Source organism: Stegodyphus dumicola, chromosome 4 (genome assembly GCF_044657685.1).
Source record: "Stegodyphus dumicola isolate Sdum_Otavi_A_Nest chromosome 4, ASM4465768v1".
Classification (NCBI taxonomy): Eukaryota; Metazoa; Arthropoda; class Arachnida; order Araneae; family Eresidae; genus Stegodyphus; species Stegodyphus dumicola.
In genome coordinates, this window is record NC_140771.1 from 158089148 (window position 1) to 158113282 (window position 24135).

The window sequence follows — 24135 nt, forward strand, 5'->3', positions numbered from 1 at the left end:
GTTCACGAAGCTCAAAAACAACACAGAACGTATTTTACCACAGCAGTGGATCTTTGGTGGAGTTTGTTGTGAAACAAACAAATGTTTCCTTGTGAAGGTGCCAAATCGGTCCATGACTATTATATTAGAGGCCATAAAGGAAAATATCAAAAAAGGAATTAGGATATATTCCGATTCATGGAAATCATATTGCACTGAAAAACTGGAAGAGGAAAGTTTTGAACATTTCAAAGTGAACCATAAATACAATTTTGTACATCCGGAAACTGGAACTTAGAACTAACATTTGTTAACATTTTTTATGTGTATACTGTGTGTTGTCGCCAATAAAGTCTGCTTGGTGAGATTTGTGATGGAGAAACGGAAATTGCGAGGTTTGTGCCAAAGAAAAGGAAAAGTACCAAAAAGTGTATTTACATGAAATTAACCTTTCAACTACAACAATAATCTTAGATAGTTATTTACTATTATGTTTCCTTTCTTACGTTAGGGTTACCATAATTATTTTTGGCAGCATTGGCATCAACAGTAGTTTGGCGATTTTTTACGGCCCTTAAAATGGTATTGTACCGAATAGTCTAATCAGACAGACAGAATAGAAAAAGACAACTCACAGTCTTTTTCTATGATCAGTACCAATTTAAAACTAAATATTGACTGATTTTAATATGTGAAATTGGTTTAACTATATGTATTAAAAAATTACTTTTTTCCCAAATAAAGCTTAATTTTTTTATATACAATATTTTTTCAATAAGCCAAAATCACTTATTTTATATTCATGTTTCTACATTATATTTCCACTTCTAAAAGAAAAATATTCTTCATATGCAAATAAATCATTTAATAACTTCTATCACTTTCAAATGCAGATGATACACATTTTAATTCTCCACTAAACCCATATTTCATGCCACCTTCATTTTCCCCATTTTCGTTTGCTCAAATATCATTATTAAAAATCATAATAATGAAATAAATCATTTTAATTATATTTGAATATTTTTATGTGCCACAAAAAATTAATTATTAATATACTTGAGATGTATATAACAGTAGAAATATACTAACATACTAACTTCACCTAGTTTTGTGAGATATATTTAGATGCATGTTTACATAAAGTCCTCATTAATTTTTAAATATTAATTGTTGAAAATTTAATCAGCTCAAATTTTCTACACTTGAATTTTTCTCCTTCTTTCTTCAATTTCAGCTCATTAAAATTTAACTTAACACTAGTTTTTTCAATACCTCATTAGAAAAATGTACATGTATGCAACAATACAATCAGCTTCCCGTTAATCACAAAGACAGCTTAATCTGATTACAAATTGACTGACCCTGTCTCTAGAAATATGTAGCTTTTTGCAAAATGATGGAAAAGATACTATAATAAACCATCAGTGTAAAATAAAAATTGTCTATAACAAGTTTAAAAATGAGAAAAAAAAAATGTGCAAGATAATGGCATGTGGCATGGCAGATGATGTCTGCCAGACAAATTCTGACCAAAAAACATAAGTTGAAATTATTATTTTTTTAAATGGGTTTGATTCCATGACCTTGTTCAAAATCTATAGAAAATATTGTTCTTTAATGGTGTTTATGGATTATGTTCTTTATTTCTAATATGTTTATCATTTCCGTATTTAATGTTAATTCTTTTTTTAATACTGATTAACTTACATAATCGTACTTATTTTCCAGATTAAACTACTTGAAAATACAAGCAAATTGTTAAAAATACTTTCTTGTCAATTATTATATCATTTCCTGTTTTTTTTTTTTTTTTTTTCTTTTAACTGCCCTTGCATTAATCACGATTTTGGAGCTAGTCATGGATGTTATTTTTAGTATTACCCTGGTTAATCGAAAGATGACAGTACATACAAACAAAAATACAGAAACAAACTTACTTCTTTATCTCTAACATGTCTCACAGTGAAATCATGCACACAGTCTCGAAAACATCTTTCTGAAAGTTTATTATAGGATATCAGAAATTCTTTAAACTAGAAAATGGAAAAAGAAATTAAAAAATAATTTTAAAAAATCATTACAGCATAATAAATCAAAAAGATGATTATAACTGCAGGTCAAATATCATATTTCCATGCAAATTTTTCCTTCTAGCTTTTTAGTGCCAGGTTCTAAAAGTTAAAAAAATATTCGTACAATTTACCCTTTCATCAATGCATTTAAAGAATGAGCTTCCCTAAATTTTAAGTGCATGCAGTGATTCTTTTTGTCTCACTAATAAAGACGAACCCTCACAATCAATCTGCAAATGTCCCACCAAACTTTTCCCTCCTAACCGTTGAACTTTATGCTAGCCTAATACAAGAGCAGACCCATGACAGCAAAGCAAACATGAACTAGCATACAGACTACGATTTTGCACACTCTGTTGGTCATTCATCTTTTTAAATTATTTATCGAAGATTTTAGGTCTAAGGAAGAGCAAAGAGAAAAATTAGAACAAGCGAGATTCAAAATACAGGAAAATAGAAATGAAGATATGTTATTAAATACTGTAATGTTAATATTACTATGTATTTTTATTGAAGTGTAGGTTTCTTTTTAAAGATATAATATTGCAATGGTTACTCACAGTTTATCCATGGCTATATTTCATTTGTTACATTCTATCTGTAACCATGTTCTTTGGAAATAAAATTATCTGCATTCCACTCTCAATTTTTAGATGCAAAAATTAGTAAAAAAGGGTAAAATATGTGAGGAAATAAGGTATGTATTGACAGCTTGAATTTATTCTTGTTGTTGATGCAATGAGGGCAGTAGTTGTATTAGTACATCATAGTGGCCAGCGACATGAGATGTATATAACAGTAGAAATATTAGGCTTTCAGATCTTTGTGTGACTTTTGAATGGAGTGAAAAGAACATACCTATTTTGTGCCTTGAACATGTTGGATTTTGTACCTACAAAACAGCATTTGTAGGAAGTGCTATTCTTCTATTTTCATCTCAAGAAATCTGCTGCAGAAAGTCATTGTTTGCTACCGTTGCATATGGAGAACATGTTTTGTCAGAAGTAACATGCAGAGATTTGTTTCAATGATTCAAAGACAATGATTTTGAGGTGAGTTACAAATGTATTTTTATCAGCAAAAAAGTTGATGACTGACAGTTAGAGACACTACTGGCAGAAGATTCATTTCAGATACTTATACAGTTATCTGAAACACTAAATGTGGATGCATCAACTGTTAGTAAGCATTTAAAAGCAATGGAGTTGATTAAAGAATTTGGAAACTGGATACCACATGAATTGTCAGAAAAAGATATCACAAAATGCTTAACCATTTTTGAAGTGTTGCTTCAAACACAAAATTTGAGGTAATTCTTGTCTTTGAAGCATTGGCACTGCCAGTTTTAAAAGTGGATTTATTATGACAATCAGAAGTGCAAGAAATCATGAGCTCGTCGAGTTGAACCAACAACTTCAAAATTAGATATTCAAGGCAAAAAGATTATGCTGTGCATTTGATAGGATCAAGTCAGTGTGGTGTACCATGAGCTGCTGCAACTGGGTCAAACAGTGAATACTTAATGCTATGAAGTACAATTACTCAATTTGAATCGCACACTTAAAGAAAAATGCCAACAATATGCTCAGAGACATGACAAAGTTATTCTGCTTCATGAAAATGCCAAACCTCATGTTGCAAACCAAGTGAAGTAAATCTTGAAGGAACTTTGATGGGATTTCTTATCCCATCAGCCATATTCATCAGATATCGCCCCTTCTAATTACCATTTGTTTTGGTCCATGCAGCATGGCTTTTCTGAACAACACTTCACATCTTAACGATCTTGAAAGCACATTCTATGAATGAGTCATCACAAAAGAATCTGAATTTTTTTATCATGGAAGCCATTTGTTACCCAAAAAGTGGGAAAAGATTGTAGCTGTCAAAGGACATTACTTTCAGAAAATTATCTTACATCATTCTATTAAAATAAGAATATGTTTTCTGTCCAACAAACAGTGAAAAGTAATTTAAGCAACCAATATTTAATGTTAAGTATTTTTACAACAAATAAAATTAAAAAGCACACAGAAATCTGAATTATTGAATTTACAATATTTACTTAAAAAAATACATAGAGAAACACAATTAATTAATTGAAATTACATCAAGTAACAGACTTTCTTCAATGTAAAATCTTTTTATTGTTACAATATTAAATATGAGCAACAATATAATCTTACATTTTCTATAACAAACACAACAAATATTACTTTGATTGTGGTAAAGCATTCAATGGAAGAAGAAGAGGAATGTCTTTAAGAGGTTGTTTTTAGGGAAACTGGTTTGATTTAATGCTACACATGGAAGAAACCATGAAAACTCATGCAGCCAGCCCATTCACCAAACTTGAATCTTGGTTGAATCTCCAGTGCTCAGTAGTTTTGTCACTTAAATGCTGAGGGCTATAAGCACAGCATCTGCAATAACTTCATAAGGTCTTATGCTAATTAATACAATCACCATATTAATTTCCTCGTACTTTCATTTTACTCTAGTCAACTCTGATCAAATATGTAAATTAGTTATATACCTGTTCATGAGAATAAAAATACACTTCATGAGAATAAAAATTAGAAGAATTCAGAAGAAATGAAAATGACAAATTTACAGAAACAAATTCATGTATATCTGAATTATATTAAAACATAATCAAAAGCAACTATTAGATAATCCAAGAGGTACCCTAAAATACAGACTAACCAAATATCCTACATTAAAAGAAAAATTTTACATATTAGGCATTTCAAGAAAAATAAAACTCTTTTTTTTCTATATTTCAGACAAAGTAATGCTTAAAAAGGTCAATCAAAATTAAAGGTAAATTTTGATAACTTTTTATTAAATCATATATTTCGACATTTTAGACAAGCTTATCTTAATTTAATTCAATTCAAGAAGGTGCAGCATTTTTAGTTCGGACATCCTTATATACACTGATACTTCTTTATTACGTTTTACAAATGGTCCCTGTTTTGTAAATGGCAGCAAGATTATTAAAAAAAAATCACTAATGCAAACTATCTTCAAATGGTAGCAGACCCAACGATGATCATTTATAGTTTGTTTCTGATGAGAAAAGTTCCAAGTAAACTCTATAGTATTAATGTATTTTCCATTTTTCCCAAAACGTGTTAACAACTGATGACCATTCACTATTCTCTTGCCATGAGAACAGCTCCGAGTATTCCACGTTTCTATGTTGTTTCTTTTTTTTTAATCGTTTAAAATGTTTAATTGACTGAGAATTGAGAAAAATGTTATATGTTTCTTGCAAGAAAAATACGGCTGATCTTTACAATATGGTAACTAGTAGTTTGGCGACATTTTGGAGGCGATAAAGGTTACTACCTGGGACTTTGGTAATAATGTGAGCAGTACTCAGTTCCGATTACGCATTATTTTGTGTGAGGGAAATGAGAGATCATGTGATATTAATGGACGAATTACGGTTCTTTAATCGGAAAAGGGGGGAAATCGGGAAAAAATCTGGAAATTTTGTATTTGCCTTTATTCTGTGTTGTGTGAAACAGTGTTCGTTAATTTTTGGATCCCATGGCCCTAACTAAAGTGAATTCGAAATGGGTATTTAGTGGGATTGAAAGGCGTAGTAATAAGTGTTTCTTTAAGGATTAAGGATGTGCGAGATAGAAGTAAAGATGTTTAATTAAGTTATTTATTTTACCTGGTACCTTGGTGTGAACTATAAGTATGATTTTAAAGATTCTGAAACAGAAATAAGAAAAGTTTATCGGACACGTAATCAAGATTCTGAAGAAGAATAGGTAAGTTAGTATTTTTAATTATTTGAGGATATTATTTTTATGCATTGTTCTAAATGTAAGGTGGAAGTAAAGTAATTTGCGTAAACGTGCATGGAAATAATTTAAATATTTGACACTAAGTATTTGTAACCATTTGTAATGAAGTAAAGGTATGAATTAGTTAGTGACATTTGTAATATAATAGATAATGTAGAGGTAAAAGTTTTTGGATATTTTATTTATTTTATACGGGGAAATGTTCATATTTGGAAAGGGTATGTACTTTTTCGCGATCAGGTAATTTCATTTATGTTCTTTTTACCGGGTTTAAAGATTCAGAAAATTGTTATGCATTTTCGTGAAATTTTTCTAATTTATGAGAAAAAAGCAGTGTACATGGATATAGTGAAGAGTGTGCGCAATGCCATTTTTGTGTAATTCTGGGATTTTTTTTAAGTAAAAATAAGTCGGCGTGTACATGGTTTATGTGTATGTGTTATTTTGAAAAACGCGTAAGGAGTATGGTATTGTGCACTTTTTCCCAATTTTGCAGTAAATATTTGTCATGATTAAGCAGTTTTGTTAGATAAAATTTCTAGCATAAGTGTAATTCGGCTAGTAGATTGTTGGAAGAAGTGTTCCGTAGATAAAAAGAAAAGAAACATGTCTTTACTTCGTGAAGACAAAATGGTGGCGGGAAAAAAAAAATAGAGGGTTGCTGTAGGAGAGTTGGTCGCCAAATTTTAGCCAAAAAAATGCCAAGTTACCATAATGTAAAGATCAACCAAAAATACATTTCAGCTTATATTTGAAAATGTAGAAATGGCCAATTAATGAAACTACACACGAGTTAAAGGATTTGGAGGTGTAACAAGAAAGGATGCAAATGAAGAAAAAAACATTTTTGACAGCTAGTTAAATGGTTTCAGAATACTGTTTATAACAGCACAGCCATTTATTTGCTGTTAAGCAGAGGAATTGATGCCGATTAAATGGAAGAAGTAACTGAATCTTTACAAAAATATAACTACTGGCTGGAATAGTTTTATGAAGGAAGTGTATTCTCTACATCTAATTTGACAACCAAATAAGCAAATATGCAGTCCTGAAAAATTGTGGACATACATAAAAATCTGACTGTATGCAGAAAAAACAAAGGCAGGGTTTTTTCACAATACTGGATATTTCACAGGTTATGCTGAGACACAGGTGAATTCTTTCTTACTCGGGTTCGAAACAGTCTGATGGCGAGCATATAAAACAGAGAAACTGAAAAAAGCATGCAAAACATTTTATTGTGAACCACAAATTTCATTTTACTGATCCAATAACAGTTGCTCATACACAAAACATTGCAATGCTATGGCCCTTCACTAACAGAAATCAATGAGGCATTGTTTACCATCATCATGAATCTTATGTTGTGGATTAATCCATGGCAAAAGTTCTTGGAATAAGAAAGTGTTTCTGATGACATATTACAAGCAATTGCAGAAACATGGCAGCCATAAAATGTATGTGAGTAGTAAACATAAACTTTATTATGCCAATAATCCTGGGCTGTAACAATAAGGAAGTACCAGTTCCTGAAGTCATCCATAAATATTTTTAATAACTCCATATTTGTTAGTTTTTCCTTAAAAAGATTAAAAACACCAATTTTTTATATGTACATTAAACTTGCATAATTAATTACTTAGCATTATCAGAAACAATTTCAAAATCACATATTTTTACCTGCTGGATTTGCTCTGCTTCGGAGACTTGTTCATCGGTGCCAGACATTGAAACTTGACAGTTTTTACCTATAATTTAAAATAAAATTTTTTATAAGCTGAATTTTTCGGTACTTTTCTTACTTTAACTTCTTCTTGACCAATTTTTAATAATAAAATAGACATCTTCATGCTATTTACATTTAGAGATAACCCAAATGTTACTCTACTGGTTATTAATATCAATTTTCATTAGGAAATGCAAGTTTTTTAAAATAAAACTTATATTAATTTATAATGCTCATTTGTTTTGCAACAAAAATCACTCAAAATATCCCAATATGGTTCAATAAATAAAATTTCATCAATTTCTACAATTATTTCCCCACTTATTTTATAATTTTCTTTCTTATTTAGCAGAATACAAACAACTTTACATAAATAATTACATGGATCAACAATAATTTCTTATATCATACTACTTTCACAGCATTTGATAGACACCATTTCAAAACATCAACTATAAAATAACCATAACAGTTATTGAGAATATTTGGTACTTTTCGAATGTCTAGACCCCTATTTCAAAAAGTAGTCGACATATTTTTTGTCATGCTAATACACAAAACACTTCCACTTTCCATCTGCCACATGTGTGTGCATCCTTGGATTGTGCCATAAATATATTCTGGTGATGTCATGCATTGTTGCATAACTACTTTGCTTGCTATTCATACAAAAGGCAACACAAAACACTTCGATTTTCCATCTGCCACATGTGTGTGCATCCTTGGATTGCGCCATAAATATATTCTGGTGATGTCATGCATTGTCGCATAACTACTTTGCTTGCTATTCACATTGTTTAATAAATACCGTAATTTCCGGAAGAAAGGCCGCATCAGAGTAAACGCCGCACTCGAGAAAAATGGCGGGAAAAAAATTAAAATTACACAGAAACGCCGCAATAGATTAAATTGCGCGTGACATCGTTGTGGGCCGTATAGATGCGAAAACTCAACTTAAGTCCTGATATATGACATACCAGTTAAGAAAAATGCATGAAATGAAACCATAACTCAAAAATAAATTAAAGGTAAGAAATGTATAGCTTCTGTGCCGTTTAGAGACATTTTCAAAAAATTTTCCGTTCCCTTCTTACTTAAAAACTATTCAACAAGTACTTGTACCCAAACTGATGGGATCTGTATTTGGCAGAATGCCAAGAAAAATCCATTCATGCTGAAGGGGAAATACGTCAGAGTTCGTTATTGCGAGGCAGGTGGAGTCGTGTCCGCCTTTGAAAAAAATTGCAGAAAAGCCAGGGGTGGGGAGAGGATGGGTCCTGGAAGATTCATCGAATGGCAGAGGAGAGAGACTATTCAAACTGATGAGAATGTTATTGTTCTGAGATCTCGTTTAGGGTGAATAAGGCATGTAGGTCCGTTCAAGGGAAAGAATGTAAACAAAATAACGTTCGCAAAAAGCAACTGAGTGGTCTTTAGTGTGGGAACAGCACCAGTCTATGCACAAAGACAAGGCCATCCAAACTATGTACAATGACCATCATAGGAAATATTTTATTTTTAGTGTACCTAAACGCCGCACCCGCTGAAAATTAAAGTTTTAAACACGTAAACGCCGCGGCGTTTCTTCCGGAAATTACGGTACTTTTTAGGGAGAAAGGTTTGCTATTCAGAAAGAACTCAGCATTCTATTACCTTCAAACCAATTTCTAACATTTAGAAGCCTTTAGAAGACTACAAACAGTGGCATAGCTAAGGTGGGGCAAGGGGGACATCCGTCCATGGGCGCAGCATCCAGGGGGTGTCATATTGATGATACACATTTCAGAATGAAATTATTCCCATCCTTGGAACACAGAAAGGGGCACAAAATCTTTAGCTATGCCTCTGACTACAAAACTCCTGAAAAACAGCCATAACTTCTGGATCCATCCGCAAAAATTTCTTAAATTATACTTAGGTCCAGTTATCATTATCAAATGTTTAAACAATAAATTGCAGAAAAAATAGCAGGCAACAATAATATGCAGAACAATCCCAAATAGAAGCAAATGAAATCATAAGAAGCAGAACAAATCAGTAAATGAAAATGAGGATGTCTCTTTTGTCATCAAGAAAACATGACCAAGGACCGCCCAAATAAGGCCAATTTTTCAATTAAAAAGAAAAATGAGCAACATAATTTTCTAAGATGTGACACAAAGCATGTAAACCTTCCAATTATTATTACAAGCATAAAAAGTTAAATTATTTGCAGCAGTTTTGAAAACAATACACAGGGTTCATAGCCACATTTTAGTTAAAAAAATAAGCACCTATAAGCACTTTTCAAGCACATTTTAAGGAAAAAATAAGCACCTGTCTAATTACATTATACACAACTGCATAACCTTAAAAGAAAAATTAGACTTGTAATTTAAAATATGAGCAATGCAATATTTATTAAGAGAATAAGCATTACCTCAACCACGGAAAACAATTAACTTTTTTTTTTTTTAATTTTAAATGACAGTTCAATTTACAGAATTAGTTTACAATGAGAGAAAAAAAAAAAACTATGCAGAACTAAACTATATTACAAGATTTAATGATGAAATTTCAGTTCAATATATAGAAAATAAATAATAAGCCATATTAATTGTATTCGTTTGGCACCTAATAATAAATACAATTTATTTTTCCACTCATATTAATATTTAAATAATTTACCTTAAATCAAAATTCTGAACATTTTCTAAATTTTCATTGCATAACAGTTTTCCCTTAACATATATTCCAAGCAAAGTAATTTAAGTAAAAAAGAGGCATATTTCTGAAATCAGAAGATGGGAAATTGCTTCAAGCAGTCATCCTTTAGCAGTGAAAGCTTAATTAACCCACATACTCGGAAATTGCCGAATATTCGGGATAGTAACTGGAAAAAGAGGAGTGGGGGAGATTGTAGCCGTTCTTTAGATTTCTCGGCTAAATAAATTATTTTGACATTTCGGTATGTGCATCATATAAAAATAGACCAACAGAACTCAGAAATATTCTGCTTCGAAAGCACAGTAAAACTCTTTTAAGTGTTCATAAACAAATCTCGGAGTGAACATAAAAATTAATTATCTCTGAAAAATACCGCAAACGTTATTGCGCAATACGTGCCGCGTAATTCTTCCACATGTGATATTACGCAATCGGAATCAACAGCTGCCGGTATTCGAAGAATAAAGAACTAAATAAAGGAAAAGAAAGAGACTTACTAATCTGGGGTGTTTCTGATTCTAATTTTCAACAGACTGCATTAAATTTCCGGAATAGAATCAATCTTCGCTTCGGTTGGGCAGACCGCAAAAACATTTAGTTCTATTCAATCCAGATTGGACAGTGACAAAAAAAAAAAAAAAAAAAAGTCTGCTGCTTCAATATTAGAGATTTTGCCGAGAAAGGGGAGAACCTCCCAACCTCCGTACTGCATAATGTATTGGCAAAAAGAAAAAAAAAAAAAAAAAAAAAAAAAAAGAGAGAGAGAGAGAGAGAGAAATTATTTTGACTATTCGATCACTTTCCTTTTATTTAAGCCATTCCGAATATTATTCCTTAGAAAGCTAATCTGTGTAAAAACACACCCATTTTTGGAAGTTTATCTATACTTCAGCAGTTACTGCAACTATATTATTATAAATATTCATGCATATACTCATAATATAAGCATAACGATCGTAATAAACACGAATAGGAACTGACCACGCGGAACGAGAATGCAAATTATTAAAATCTTGATAGAAATCCAAACGTGTGAAGTATTTGGGTGGGAGGAAAAGAATACCGAATGTACCGGAATTTTCTACCGTTTTCGCAATTCTTTGACCAATAGAACGACGTGCACCTGTCTGTACTCTCGCGCGTACCATAGGTTACGTTAATGCAGAGAAAAGGGGAAAAGCAATTTCCGGGAGTATGATTCACCATCTGACGTTGCATATAAATTTAGTTTCGGCCTTGGTACGGGGAAGAAATGCGTGTTCACTAAAAAAAAAAGGGATTAAAAAAAGCACTAAAAAAAATAAGGGCTTTAAAGAAAAAGTAAGCACCTATAAGGGCCTTTATATTTTATTTTCAAATATAAGGACTTATAAGCACTTGTAAGGACCGCTACGAACCCTGAACACAGCTCTAAGCATCTTCTCATTTGGAAAAGTGTTGAATGTAACTAACTATAACACAGGCCAGAAAATGCAGCCTCCATGAGTTTCTTTGTGCAGTTCCTAGATCTTGTATTACTTAATATTTAATTATATAGATTATGACAATTTGAAAATTAATAAAATTAAATAAAGTGCTGTTCAGAGTAACATCAATTAGAATGCTGCAGCTCTGGTGGTTTTCCATAGATGGAAGTACAGTCAAGTCGTTAATCCGGACTCGTCGGGACTTCGGCGATTCCGGATTATAGATCATCAGTTTAAATCTGGTAAGATGGCATGCAGAAATTACAAAATTAAAAATATGAAACCGTAATTTATGAAATAAAGAACAATTATGATCTAAAGGGTATCAAAATTTACAAAAAGAAAAAGCTTAATATTTATTTGTTTACTTTATTAAACATTTCCTTCAATGTAAGTTGCTTCGTTTCATGTGATAATACTTTCTCTTTAATTCTATTAAACAGACATAATTTCTTGTTTAGTTACAAAGTTCCGCTGTTCAAGTCCTATAATTGCTGTGTTGAGAATACCGACTAATTTGTCAATCGAAATGTTTTCGTTTTCAATAACCTCTGGGTCACTTTCTTCACTATCGCAAGCGAATTATAATGACGAGGAACTTGATTTAAATCATATCAAAGACGGAGTATATCGAGATGAAATACTACACTTAGTACGGAATTATAAACCAAATAAAATAAAAACATCTGCTCTGAAGATAAGGATAGTGCTGATAGATCAACTTCCAATCCGCAGCGTGAAATTGATAAACAGATTTCGGATTTCAAAACATACTTTCGTTTTGTAGATACAAATTACATATTAGTAAATATATATCGGAAATTCTATTTGACATAATCTTTCTAATCTATCATAATCTAATAATGACGTTTCTGCCCCCCCCCCCTCTGCCGCAGAGCAGCGTGAAATTGATAAACAGATTTCGGATTTCAAAACATACTTTCGCTTTGTAGTAAATATATATCGGAAATTCTATTTGACATAATCGAAAGTTCAAGCTTACTTTTATAAAATTGCTCTAACAGTCTGCAAAAAATAATAAGCCGGATCCAATTCGAAGATTAAGGAACAACGCAATCTGCAATATTAACTGAATTAGATAACTTTAGCTTAGCGTATAACTCCGTTACACATAAAACGCGCATGCGCACAAACATATTCGCAGCTGTAAGGGTCTTATGCGCTCTCGTAAACGCCTGTGCGCATGCGTGAATGCGACGCATGCGCAGAAAGTTTGTACCTTTGAGGTCCGGATTATAGATCATTCCGGATTATGGGTGTGCGAATTAACGACTTTTGACTGTACCTACTTTTCCCCCCTCTGCCCCCCACGCCTCAGCATTGCTCTGTACAAAGCTGAGTTGGAAATCTGTAGTTATCCGTGCGTGCTTGTAACAGTCCCGTCTTGTATTGCTACGGGCCACTGTGAAAATCTAATTGTTATTGTTTTACTTATTCTGCAGTTTTATTAGTATACAGTTTTACTGTATTTCTAGCAGGTATACACTCTCTCAAAGATATTATTTGATCTTATTTTTTTCTCTCCATCATGTCAAATTATAAGAGCACAAAATTAAATGAAGAAAGCAGAGCATTTAATGACCAGTAAAGCAAAAGCATTGAAAGCTTATCATTTTCCTTAATTACTTTTTCACAATGATAAATGATCAATGTTGTTTAATATGCAATGCTGCCATAGCCATTACTGAAAAGGTTAATCTAGACAGCACTTTTTAACAAATATAAACAGATAATCCACAAAATAGTGACTTGAGAAAAATAGAATTGGGAATTTTAAGACTTAATTAAGAGCTCAACAAAAACGTTTTCAAAAGTTTATGTCGAAATCTTGTGTAGTGTTTATAGGTTCATTCTAAATAAACCCTATGTTAGCAAAAAAAAAAAAAAAAAAAAAAAAAAACTTGAACAATTCACAAAATTTATAGAAGAAACTTTCTTGGAAATATCAGATTAAGTTTTTACTAAGAACAAGACAAACATTTTTGCTGCACTTAAAGATCTATCTTGAAATACTATGATGTGGTGGGTGAGGAAACGAGCGAAAATATATGAGAACCACTGTAACAACATTAATAGATGTTCATGTTTTCCCATTCAATTTGACGAATTGACCCTTATAAGTTACAAAGCCCAACTACTTCTTTTTATTCATATAACTTTTTAAGATTATACATTCAGGTAATAATTGTTTATTATTTCTTTGAAAGAGAGGCCTAAAGATATACATAAATCTTTTTAAAACTTTGTTCATTAATTTGTACCGTAATTTCCGGAAGAAAGGCCGCATCAGCGTAAACGCCGCACTCGAGAAAAATGGTAGGAAAAAAATTAAAATTACACAGAAACGCTGCATCAGCGTAAACGCCGCAATAGATTAAATTGCGCGTGACATCGTCGTGGGCTGTATAGATGCAAAAACTCAAATTAAGTCCTGATATATGACATACCAGTTAAGAAAAATGCATGAAATGAAACCATAACTCAAAAATAAATTAAAGGTAAGAAATGTATAGCTTCTGTGCCGTTTAGAGACATTTTCAAAAATTTTCCGCTCCCTTCTTACCTAAAAACTATCCAACAAGTACTTGTACCCAAACTGATGGGATCTGTATTTGCAGAATGCCAAGAAAAATCCATTCATGCTGAAGGGGAAATACGTCAGAGTTCGTTATTGCGAGGCAGGTGGAGTCGTGTCTGCCTTTGAAAAAAATTGCAGAAAAGGCAGGGGTGGAGAGAGGATGGGTCCTGGAAGATTCATCGAATAGCAGAGAAGAGAGACTATTCAAACTGATGAGAATGTTATTGTTCTGAGATCTCGTTTAGGGTGAATAAGGCATGTAGGTCCGTTCGAGGGAAAGAATGTAAACAAAATAACGTTCGCAAAAAGCAACTGAGTGGTCTTTTGTGTGGGAACAGCACCAGTCTATGCACAATGACAAGGCCATCCAAACTATGTACAATGACCATCGTAGGAAATATTTTATTTTTAGTGCACCTAAACGCCGTACCCGCTGAAAATTTAAGTTTTAAACACGTAAACGCGGCGTTTCTTCCGGAAATTATGGTAATTACCACTTTTTTAATTACTTTCAGAAACAACGGGTGAAGCAGAAGCAATGATAGGCTGCACAAATGAATTTATAACATGCTAAAGAATGCTTAAGTTTTTTATAGGGCCGCCGAGTGCTGGGAGCTTGACCTCAATTGATTCCAGCCAAATGGGTTGGCTCCAGGTGTAATGTGATTACCCATCTGTAATGTGAATAAGAGCGAGTTTATCTTAGAAAGTCCTCCATGAAGACATCCATTCTTTTAGGCAGACAGCCTTTGCATGCTTTGCCATACCTGAATAATCCATATTTTTCTAGCTATCTCTCTATAATTCAGCAACAAGTGTTAGCCAGAAAAAGATTAAATAAAAAATGACATGGTTTCAAAATTGTTTATTCCATTCAAGGAATTTCCCTCAAACAGCTGTCAAAAGGCAAGAAAGAATCAGCTAACTTAAATGATGAAGCCTGGCTCCATGATTTAGCATTTGTTACAGATTTTAAATCAAAATTAAGTGATTTAAAATTTTTTTTTCTGCTTATCTGCACCCTCCGAAAAAGTATTCATGAGATACACATTATGTCACAAAATAGTGATGTGAAAACATATAACATCAACAAAATATGTTTATGTCACAACCTGGGTACATGCAAGCAGCAGTTCTCAAAATTTGACATTAATTTACTTTTTCTTGTGCTACGAAATGTACAGGCGCGGTAAGATGGCTTTCCCGGAAAGCAGTTGAAGGGTTGCCATAAAATAGCAAAGAAGGCAGGGTTGCCACATTTGGCAACAAAATTGGTGATATACCATGGACGGATGGAGAACCTTATGGAATGAATTCTTACCAGTTTAACCCAGAATGTTCTTGAACACAAGCCAAAAGCTATATATAAACCCTGCTGGTCCGCAGTCAGTGTGTATGTGTCTCGAGAGTGCGAGATAGTTAGTCAGTTTGTAGGGAGTCGATCAAGTTGACAGCCAGCCAGCGAGTGCCGAGTGGGTCGTCGAGTTCACCGAAGGAGTCTCTTAGTATATCGCGGTTAGTGCATCGTCAAGAGAGCATGTTGAGCTCTGAGAACAACTGAACCGAAGAGTTGGGAGTCGTGCTCTGTGTGTTATTGAGTGCATCGCAAGTTGCAGTGTGGAGAGTCCAAAGAGTAGGTGGAGTTCAAAGAACGACCAAGCAGAGTCGAGAGCTGTACTCTAGTACTTTGTGGTGAAGCTGTTTCGACCATTATAGCCTGATAGTGTGAAGGCTGTGTCGATGATTGTGCCAGCGTGTTTATTGTAGATCTTCAATGACTGTAAAAGTGTTTTGGAGCTGTCCTGATTAATATTGGAAAAATAAAGTGTGTTTCAATACTTCATCAAGTGTCGTTGTTATTCACTCCAAATCCACACGAACCTCGTATGAACGTGAAGGAAGAAAATAACGTAACAACTGGTGTTAGAAAAAACGTAACACTTGTAATCAATGACAATGGGATTTTGGAGTTTGCTTGCAGATGAAAAAAACTGCATTGTTTCTTCAGAAATAAGGCATTTTGTCCAAAAGTAGGGCATTTAAAAAAATTTGCTTCTATAAAGTTGTCTTTAAATGATCGAATTTTATGCACTTGCAGAAAATGCAATGTGAATAATTGCAAGCAAAGTGTTAGAATGCAGGATACTGAATTTGTGCAATTCTCTGCCTTTTTTAAAGCAAAGTTTGATAGCAACATACATGGGAATAACAATAGCATGTACAATGCTAAATTAGTATAACTTCTGACTTTTTTTTAAAGTGAAAACAGTTCACTGTGTACATGGGGCAAACAGCACAAAAACATTACATAAGGATTGCTTGAAAAAGGTGTTTTATGATTTTTTTTTTTCTTTTTAAACTGCATTTATTATTGCTCTTTTACGGAATTTTTAGTTCACCATCATTTTACTAGTGGGTGTTGCTATTTGCATCTTAGTTTGACAAAAAATTAGTCACCAATGGCTGGTTACTTTTTGGAAGAGTGTGTGCAAATAATCAGAAGGTACTGATTTAAATTTAGAACTAACAGTATAAAACAAGACAATAATTGAAATGGCCAGTAATATTAACAAATAAAAAAAAAAAATTATGCTAACAGAAGATCTTCAACAAACTAGTTTTAATCACTTTCTAAATATGGCTGATCATCTACAGAAACATAAAAATTAAAACATTGAAAAATATGTTCCAAAAATTCAAAAAGAGGTGACTGAAGACTCTGTGGCCAGATTTCATGATCTTGAAAATATTATTAGGTGTTATTTATCTTTCCCTTTAAAAAAAAAGTTTAAAGATAAAACATAACAGCCATAAAAATTTCAGATACACTTAATATTGAAAAAAAAAAAAAAAAAAAAAAAAAAAAAAAATGCATTACCAAACTAAACTGCAATATGATACAACTACACAAGTAATAAAACTCGAGGAAGATTTCTGGAAATAAATCAGTCAAGAAAAGCATTCTAATATCACTAACAGCAACAAATATATTTACATTTGTTTTGAATAAATTTTTTTGTTTTGAATTAATTTGTTTTGAATAATTTGTAAATATACATGTTAATTGGCATTTTCATATTTAAAGTTCATATAGACATCATTCTACACTTTCTGATATCTATACTGAAGATTTATAATTCATTATCTTTGTCTACATACACATCAAATTATGAACACTTGGATGGAGACATGCAAATGCAGACTCTTAATAATAAGATTAATAAAATAAAGTTTAATGTGTATTTCTTCTGTGACTATTTTTGAATAAATAAAGTATCTTGATTTGAATAAATAAAGTATCTTGTTGTTTGTCTTCTGAATTAGTAGCTTGATTTGAGTTAAAATAACATGCTGAATAATGATTATTGGAGAAGTTAAAGTAACAAGAATCTGCAAAACATTCATAAATTTGCAGGAATAGTTTTAATGTTGAAATATAGAATCTTTTGCAGCTGCAGAAGTGCAAATGACTGTAGAAGCTGCAGAAGTAACATCTGTACAGCTGAAGAAGTCTCTATTTTTAAACTTTTGACACAACAGTTATGCATAAATACATTACTATAGTTTTTCTATTTTTAAACTTAAGCTGAAGGTTCTATTTGTAAATTTGCGGAGCTATGGTAATTCACAAATGTAAATTTACGAATATAACAATGATTTTAATTAATTTCACTCCTCAAATAAAATACGTTGGTTTAATTCTCCCTCCCTTATTACTATAAAAGACACAAATTTGAATGTGTTAAATGAGCAAGAGAATTTTTTTTTCTTTCTTCTAAAGTTGATATATGTACAGAAGTTTGCAGTTCTTGATATAAAGCATTTCATAAAATAATCTAACAATTTACTGTTTTTATAACCTTTTATTTAGTTCACTCATGGTGTTTTATTGCAAAGGGAACTTTGTCATTGATTTTTAATCTACTTTATGATAAGCTATTGAGTTCTAATTTTGTATACAGTCAAAAGTCGTTAATTCAGACACCCATAATCCGGAATGATCTATAATCTGGACATCAAAGCTAAAAACTTTCTGCGCATGCACCGCGTTGACACATGCGCATAGGCGTTTACGCATGCACGTAAGACCTTTACGACTGTGCATATGCGTGTGCGCAAGCACAGAATACGTTTTCGCGTGCACGTTTAATGTATAACCGACGGTATAAGCTAAAATTATCTAATTATCTATTTCAGTTAATGTTGATGATTGCGTTGTTCCTTAATCTTTGAATTGAATGCGGCTTATTATTTTTTGCAGACTGTAAGAGCAATTTTATAAAAGTAAACTTGAACTTTCAATTATGTCAAATAGAATTTCCGATGCTGGAGCTCCCAAAGGATCTACAAAATGAAAGTATGTTTCGATGTCCATCAAACAAAAAGTGGAATTGCTGCAAAAAATGGATAAAGACATGAAGAAGGTGACAGAGAGGTTAGTGAAAACGAAAAAATTTTGATTGACAAGTCAGTCGGTATTCTCGGCACAGCAACTACGGGACTTGAACAACGGAACTTTGTACTGAACAAGAAATTATGTCTGTTTATAGAATTAAAGAGAAAGTATTATCACATAAAACGAAACAACTTACATTGAAAGAAATGTTTAATAAAGTAAACAAATAAATATTAAGCTTTTTTTTTTTTTTGTAAATTTTGATACCCTTTAGATCATAATTGTTCTTTATTTCATAAATTATGGTTTCATATTTTTAATTTTAGAATTTCTGCATGCCATCTTACGAGATTTAAACTGATGATCTATAATCCGGAAAAATCGATAATCCGGAATCGTCGAAGTCCCGACGAGTCCGGATTAACGACTTTTGACTGTATATGGTTTATTAATGACAATGCAAAGCGGTGAAGTGGTTTTTTTTCAAAATTCAATTTGGATTTTTTTTTAAATTTAATAGTTAAATGATTTTTTGCACTTATTTTTGTTTAACAAACAAACTAAGCATATAAGAATTTTCGGTACTTTTCCGTTTTGCCGGCGCAAGCGATAAAGTCGCTAATAATGGTGCAACCGATGCCAAACGGAATATTCTCGATGGTAACCTTTTACGCCTCATTTTCAAAACAAGTCGCAGCTTTTTCTTATCAGATTGATTGTTTCTTTCAATACTGACATATAATTACATAGAATTTTTATCAGATAGTTCAGTTTTATGTCCAAGGTCATTTTTGGTAATTAAATCAATTAGGATGCAATGACAGCGCTTACCCGAAGCCGAAAATATAGAAAAGGTAAAGTCAAGAGTTAAATTCATCAATTCTAATGAGAATGCATTAGCGAAGTAAAGTACTGCAGTTTTACATAATTTCTGAGTAAGCTATTCGTACGAATTGAAATATTTCTTGCATTTAAACTTGTGTTCCAAATTAAGATTTAACTTGAAATTAATGTAGATAATTACTGAGAGCATTAGATTTTTGTAGAGAGTAGTTTACGTGAGATGAGATCGCTTGGGGTTACGTGATATGAACCGGCGAATCAGGATGTTGAACCATGAAAGCGTAGTAAATTCTTAAATTAATGTCTTTTTACAAATTTATTGTCTTTATTTATCGGTTTTTTATAAAATTTTAAGCGATATTAAAATGTTTATGCCTTTAAAAAAAGAATTCTTAAAACTAACATTTTTTTAAATATTTTTTATGTGTATACTGTATGTTGTCGCCAATAAAGTCTGCTTGGCAAGATTTGCGCCGGCGAAACGGAAAAGTACCGAATTTTCTTATTTGCACAATCAAATGCAGCAGAAAAAAATTTCCAATGAAGCTTGTGACTCAATTCCTGAATTGCATTATCAGATGTATAAGCTATTACTTTTTTAATTTATCATAAGCACCTCACTTTTTATTATCTTTGGTAGCAATGACGTTGGCCAGAATCACACTTTCAGCACCTGAGTGGTTGTGGGGGTAGTTAAGACACATGCTATGCAGTTTGCCAGCCAAAATTTAAGGCTTGAAAGTTCTAAATTCTGTTGTTGTGTCACACTAAAATTCCATTACTCAGTGCCTTTATTAAATTCTAAAAATTCTGCCATCCCTAATTTTTGTTCAAAACCTCAATGATTTTGGATCTCTGACTTAGTACTGAATTTATAATTCTCTCTGTAAGTATATAATAAAACAATAATATTTTATTAAAGATACTGCTGACAAATTTACAAAAAATATCACAGTACAAAACAACATTAAAAATTTTGGGTTGAAAAAGAAAATATAGACAAAATGTACATTATAAGATAGTGCAGAATTCAAATTTAAGCAAGAATAAAAGAATTTCCATTGTTTACAATCAAAACATTACTTAATTTTCTCCTCCCCCCCACATTTGATGCGAGTCGAGAGGAAGAAAAATATCATGAAAAGCCCGCACTATCCAAAATGTTCTATTATGAGTTATCTAATGTACTACTGTTATGAACAATTTAAGTAGTCCTGATTTTCTTTTTATATCTGCATCCATAATAGGAATATAATTTCCTCATGTGTGTGCTTATAATGTAAAAAGCATATAAAAATTTAGCTAAAGTGCAGAATTGCCCACTTATATGATGCGTACATGGACAAAGTCAAGGAAGTGAGCAATGCCAAGTTTGTGGAATTCTCTGATTTCTTTAAAAGTGAAAATAGGTCGATGTGTACATGGATACCGAGTTTGTGCAATCCTTTTAATTGTTATTTTCAAGTTGATGCAGAATCGCCCACTTATATGGTGCGTATCGATGTGTACATGGACAAAGTCAAAGGAGTGTGCCATGCCAAGTTTGGATACCGAGTTTGTGCATTTCTTTGACCTGTTATATTCAAATTGGCGAATTTGAGAAATGCACGAAGCAGTGGGTGATTCTGCACTTTCCCCCAAAAATTTATTATATTTAATATGCAGCATGAGACTTTGCATAAGGGAAATGCATATTTCCAACCATTAATTTAAAATAAATGCTTCAAAAATATATTTCATGTTTAAGAATGCATGCAAGTACAAGCCAATTCAAAAGTGTACAGAATTTAAAGATTATGACTAATATGAACAGAATTTTAAACATAATAAGAATAAAATAATTAAAATTAATGCCGAAATCAGAGGAAAATTTTTTTATAAATTTTAAAACTACTTAAGGGTTTTAATCAATTACTTTATTTAACAAAAATTTTAAAACATTGGTAATAAGAAACTGAAGTATATCTGAAAAAAGAAAATTATATTACAACAGCAGAATTTTAAATTTAGTGCCGGGAGAAATTAAAAACGGAAAAAAATATTTTTGCTTAAAAGATGTAAAATCTTACATTTCAATAACCTAATTAAATTCATGAGCTATTTTTTGAATAGATATTTTCTATTTACTTTATAAAAGTTAAAACAGTAGAACATTATGAATTACAATGAACAAACCTTGTATGTCAATAGCATATAATTACTACACCATGCCTTTCAAACCAAGAATATTACAATAAAAAAAATTTTTACTGCCGTTTGTTCTCTATTAATATTAAGACTTTTTGCCCGAAGGATAGGAAATACGAATAGTGTGAAAGACTATTATATGGAAAGGAGTTAGAGCTTTTCTGTCTATTTATTGAAAAGCTCCTGGTATTAGCTATTGTGTTCTACTATACATTTTTCAATCTTCCTAAACTTTATAATTATGATATACAAATTTTTCAATGCTTTTCTTAAAACTTTTACAAAAGTCTTCCACTTGGTTAAGTTGTAACTCCCTAGCTATGAATTTGATTCCGTAAAGTGTCTATCGTCACCTTCGCATACAGGGAAGGTCGTTATTTGGAATTTAATTTTGTAAATCATTACGTAAGTTCTGTAAATCGTCTTCTCATTCAAAATGTTGAAGAATTAGAGATCTAATGATTTTCTAAATTTAGCCTAAATATTATTATCATTTCTTAAATGCTAATAATTATAAGATCGTTAAAATTTCATAATAAAAAGAATTAAATTATAATTTTATGACTGGTGAACGTTTCAAGATAGAAAGTTCTTAGCAGCATACTACTCACCACTACTCACTAATACTTCTTTGCTAGTCGTATTGATAAGCTTTGTGTATCGATGAAATATAATCGTAATCATAAATCTTCTTGTAGATGAGGTCAGTATAATGGCGGTTGCAACGTTGACTGAACTTTTTAGTGGAACTTGTCATTTTAAAATTTGTACTGCATTTAATTGTAACTGATAGTGACATTAAAGGATTCTTTAACAGCTATGACGATAGTGTGAAAATGTTTTAGGCAATATTTTGTTTTTACATTTTTGTGTTTCAAATGAAGTCATTTGTTTTGGACAAGTTAGTTCATTTTCTACAAAGCTAGCTACATAGGAAGCTTCTGCCTGACGTTCATGGTCTCTGAGGTAAATAACTGTTAAATGCTTTGTATATTTGCGTTATGTATTTATATAAATTTCATTATAATTATCAGTTGTAATTGTAGTTACATACAGGGGGGGGATTTAAAACTGAGGATTCAGTGGGTTTAGTAAATCTGATATGTATTTTTATAGCGTTGTATATAAATTTATTATAGTGCAATAAAATTTATGTTATGAGTATTGGTATCGATTGATGTAGCAGTAGAAATAATAACGAAATATATTCCGTGTTTTCTGGTTTCTGTCCTTGTTTTGAGCCATTGGGTTTGTTTACATCAGGAAGCGTTAGTGTTGCTTTACGGACCTGGGAGTTTAAAACTGATTTGGAAACTTAGACTTTATTTATCTATGCTTTATCACCATATTTTTGCCATTAAACAATGCTTTTCTTTTAATATTACTTTAGATTGGGAGTACATTTCGAGGTTTACGTTTCCGTTCCTTAGAAAAACATTAAATTATCTGAGGTTACTACTTTTGCGTTCATAAACAGAAGCAATTTTAACTTAAAGTGTGTTGCGTGTTCTGCTATTTAAATTTCTTCAAGATGTTTTCGCAACCTTGATTTATTGTTTATTTACATTAAATAACTTATTTTGATTCTGAGGGAGGAAATATATACTGTTATTCAAAATAATGTGTAATTTTAGGAATCTTACGTGACACATTTTTTTTCCACAATAATCAATCAATAAATATCCATGGAAATGTAAACATCAATTCCAGTGCTATTCATTGGTCTGTAGCTGTTCCATTGCTATTTGGCTTGGATAACAAAGCCTACATTTAGGTGACAGAAAGCTACAGAATTATTATAGAAATCGGTACAATCATGTTTTTTCCTTTGTAAAAATAACAAAGTGGCTAATGAAAGCCCTGAAAGAATACTGTATTGAAGAGTTCCAAAATGTCTAAAGCTTTTGCAAGAATGTCTTTTTTTTACTGTGTTCAGTATTCCCTATTGCTTTTCATAGTTTTACTTAGAAAGCTGAATGTTTTCACTTTCAATCTGTTCCATTTTTGGAAAACCAAGAAGTCTCGTGGAACTGAATTTTTTTGAATAAGAAGAATGAAGAGTTATTATATTGTCATGTTAGTGGATGCCAAAAACTGCTTCATAATAATTTATAACACAGATTTGTAAGTAATCCTTGTTCTTATGTTACATTCTTTTGATAAAATTTACTCATATGTACTAAAGACAATCTAGCAATCATGATTCTTCTGTCAATTATCTCCAGAATTATCATCTTCAAATCGCATTTAACAATTTTTGAAATTCTAAATCAGTAGTGGGATATCATCTGATCCAAATAATTCTTTCTGATTATCTCCCCAATCTTGAATTCA

General features: G+C 31.8%; 2 protein-coding genes across 14 annotated transcripts in view; one reads left to right on the forward strand and one right to left on the reverse strand.

Annotated features, from left to right (window-relative positions):
• Positions 1-21922, reverse strand: part of Tim9a (translocase of inner membrane 9) — a 39222-nt gene extending 17300 nt beyond the window's left edge. The window contains exons 1-3 of one of the 12 annotated variants that reach the window (XM_085815651.1): positions 21790-21922; positions 7559-7626; positions 1920-2015 (exon numbers count right to left, since the gene is read on the reverse strand). In XM_085815651.1, the coding sequence (XP_085671777.1) occupies positions 1920-2015; positions 7559-7606 (144 nt within the window). In that variant the 5' untranslated portion in view covers positions 7607-7626; positions 21790-21922. The other 11 variants (XM_035374470.2, XM_035374469.2, XM_085815643.1 and 8 more) reach the window with 11 other exon arrangements.
• Positions 21923-22506: 584 nt separating this feature from the next.
• Positions 22507-24135, forward strand: part of wapl (cohesin release factor wings apart-like) — a 96923-nt gene continuing 95294 nt past the window's right edge. For both annotated transcript variants that reach the window (XR_015040808.1, XM_085815652.1), the window contains exon 1: positions 22507-22767. The gene's annotated coding sequence lies outside the window, so the exon portion shown is untranslated. The remainder of the gene's footprint in view (positions 22768-24135) is intronic.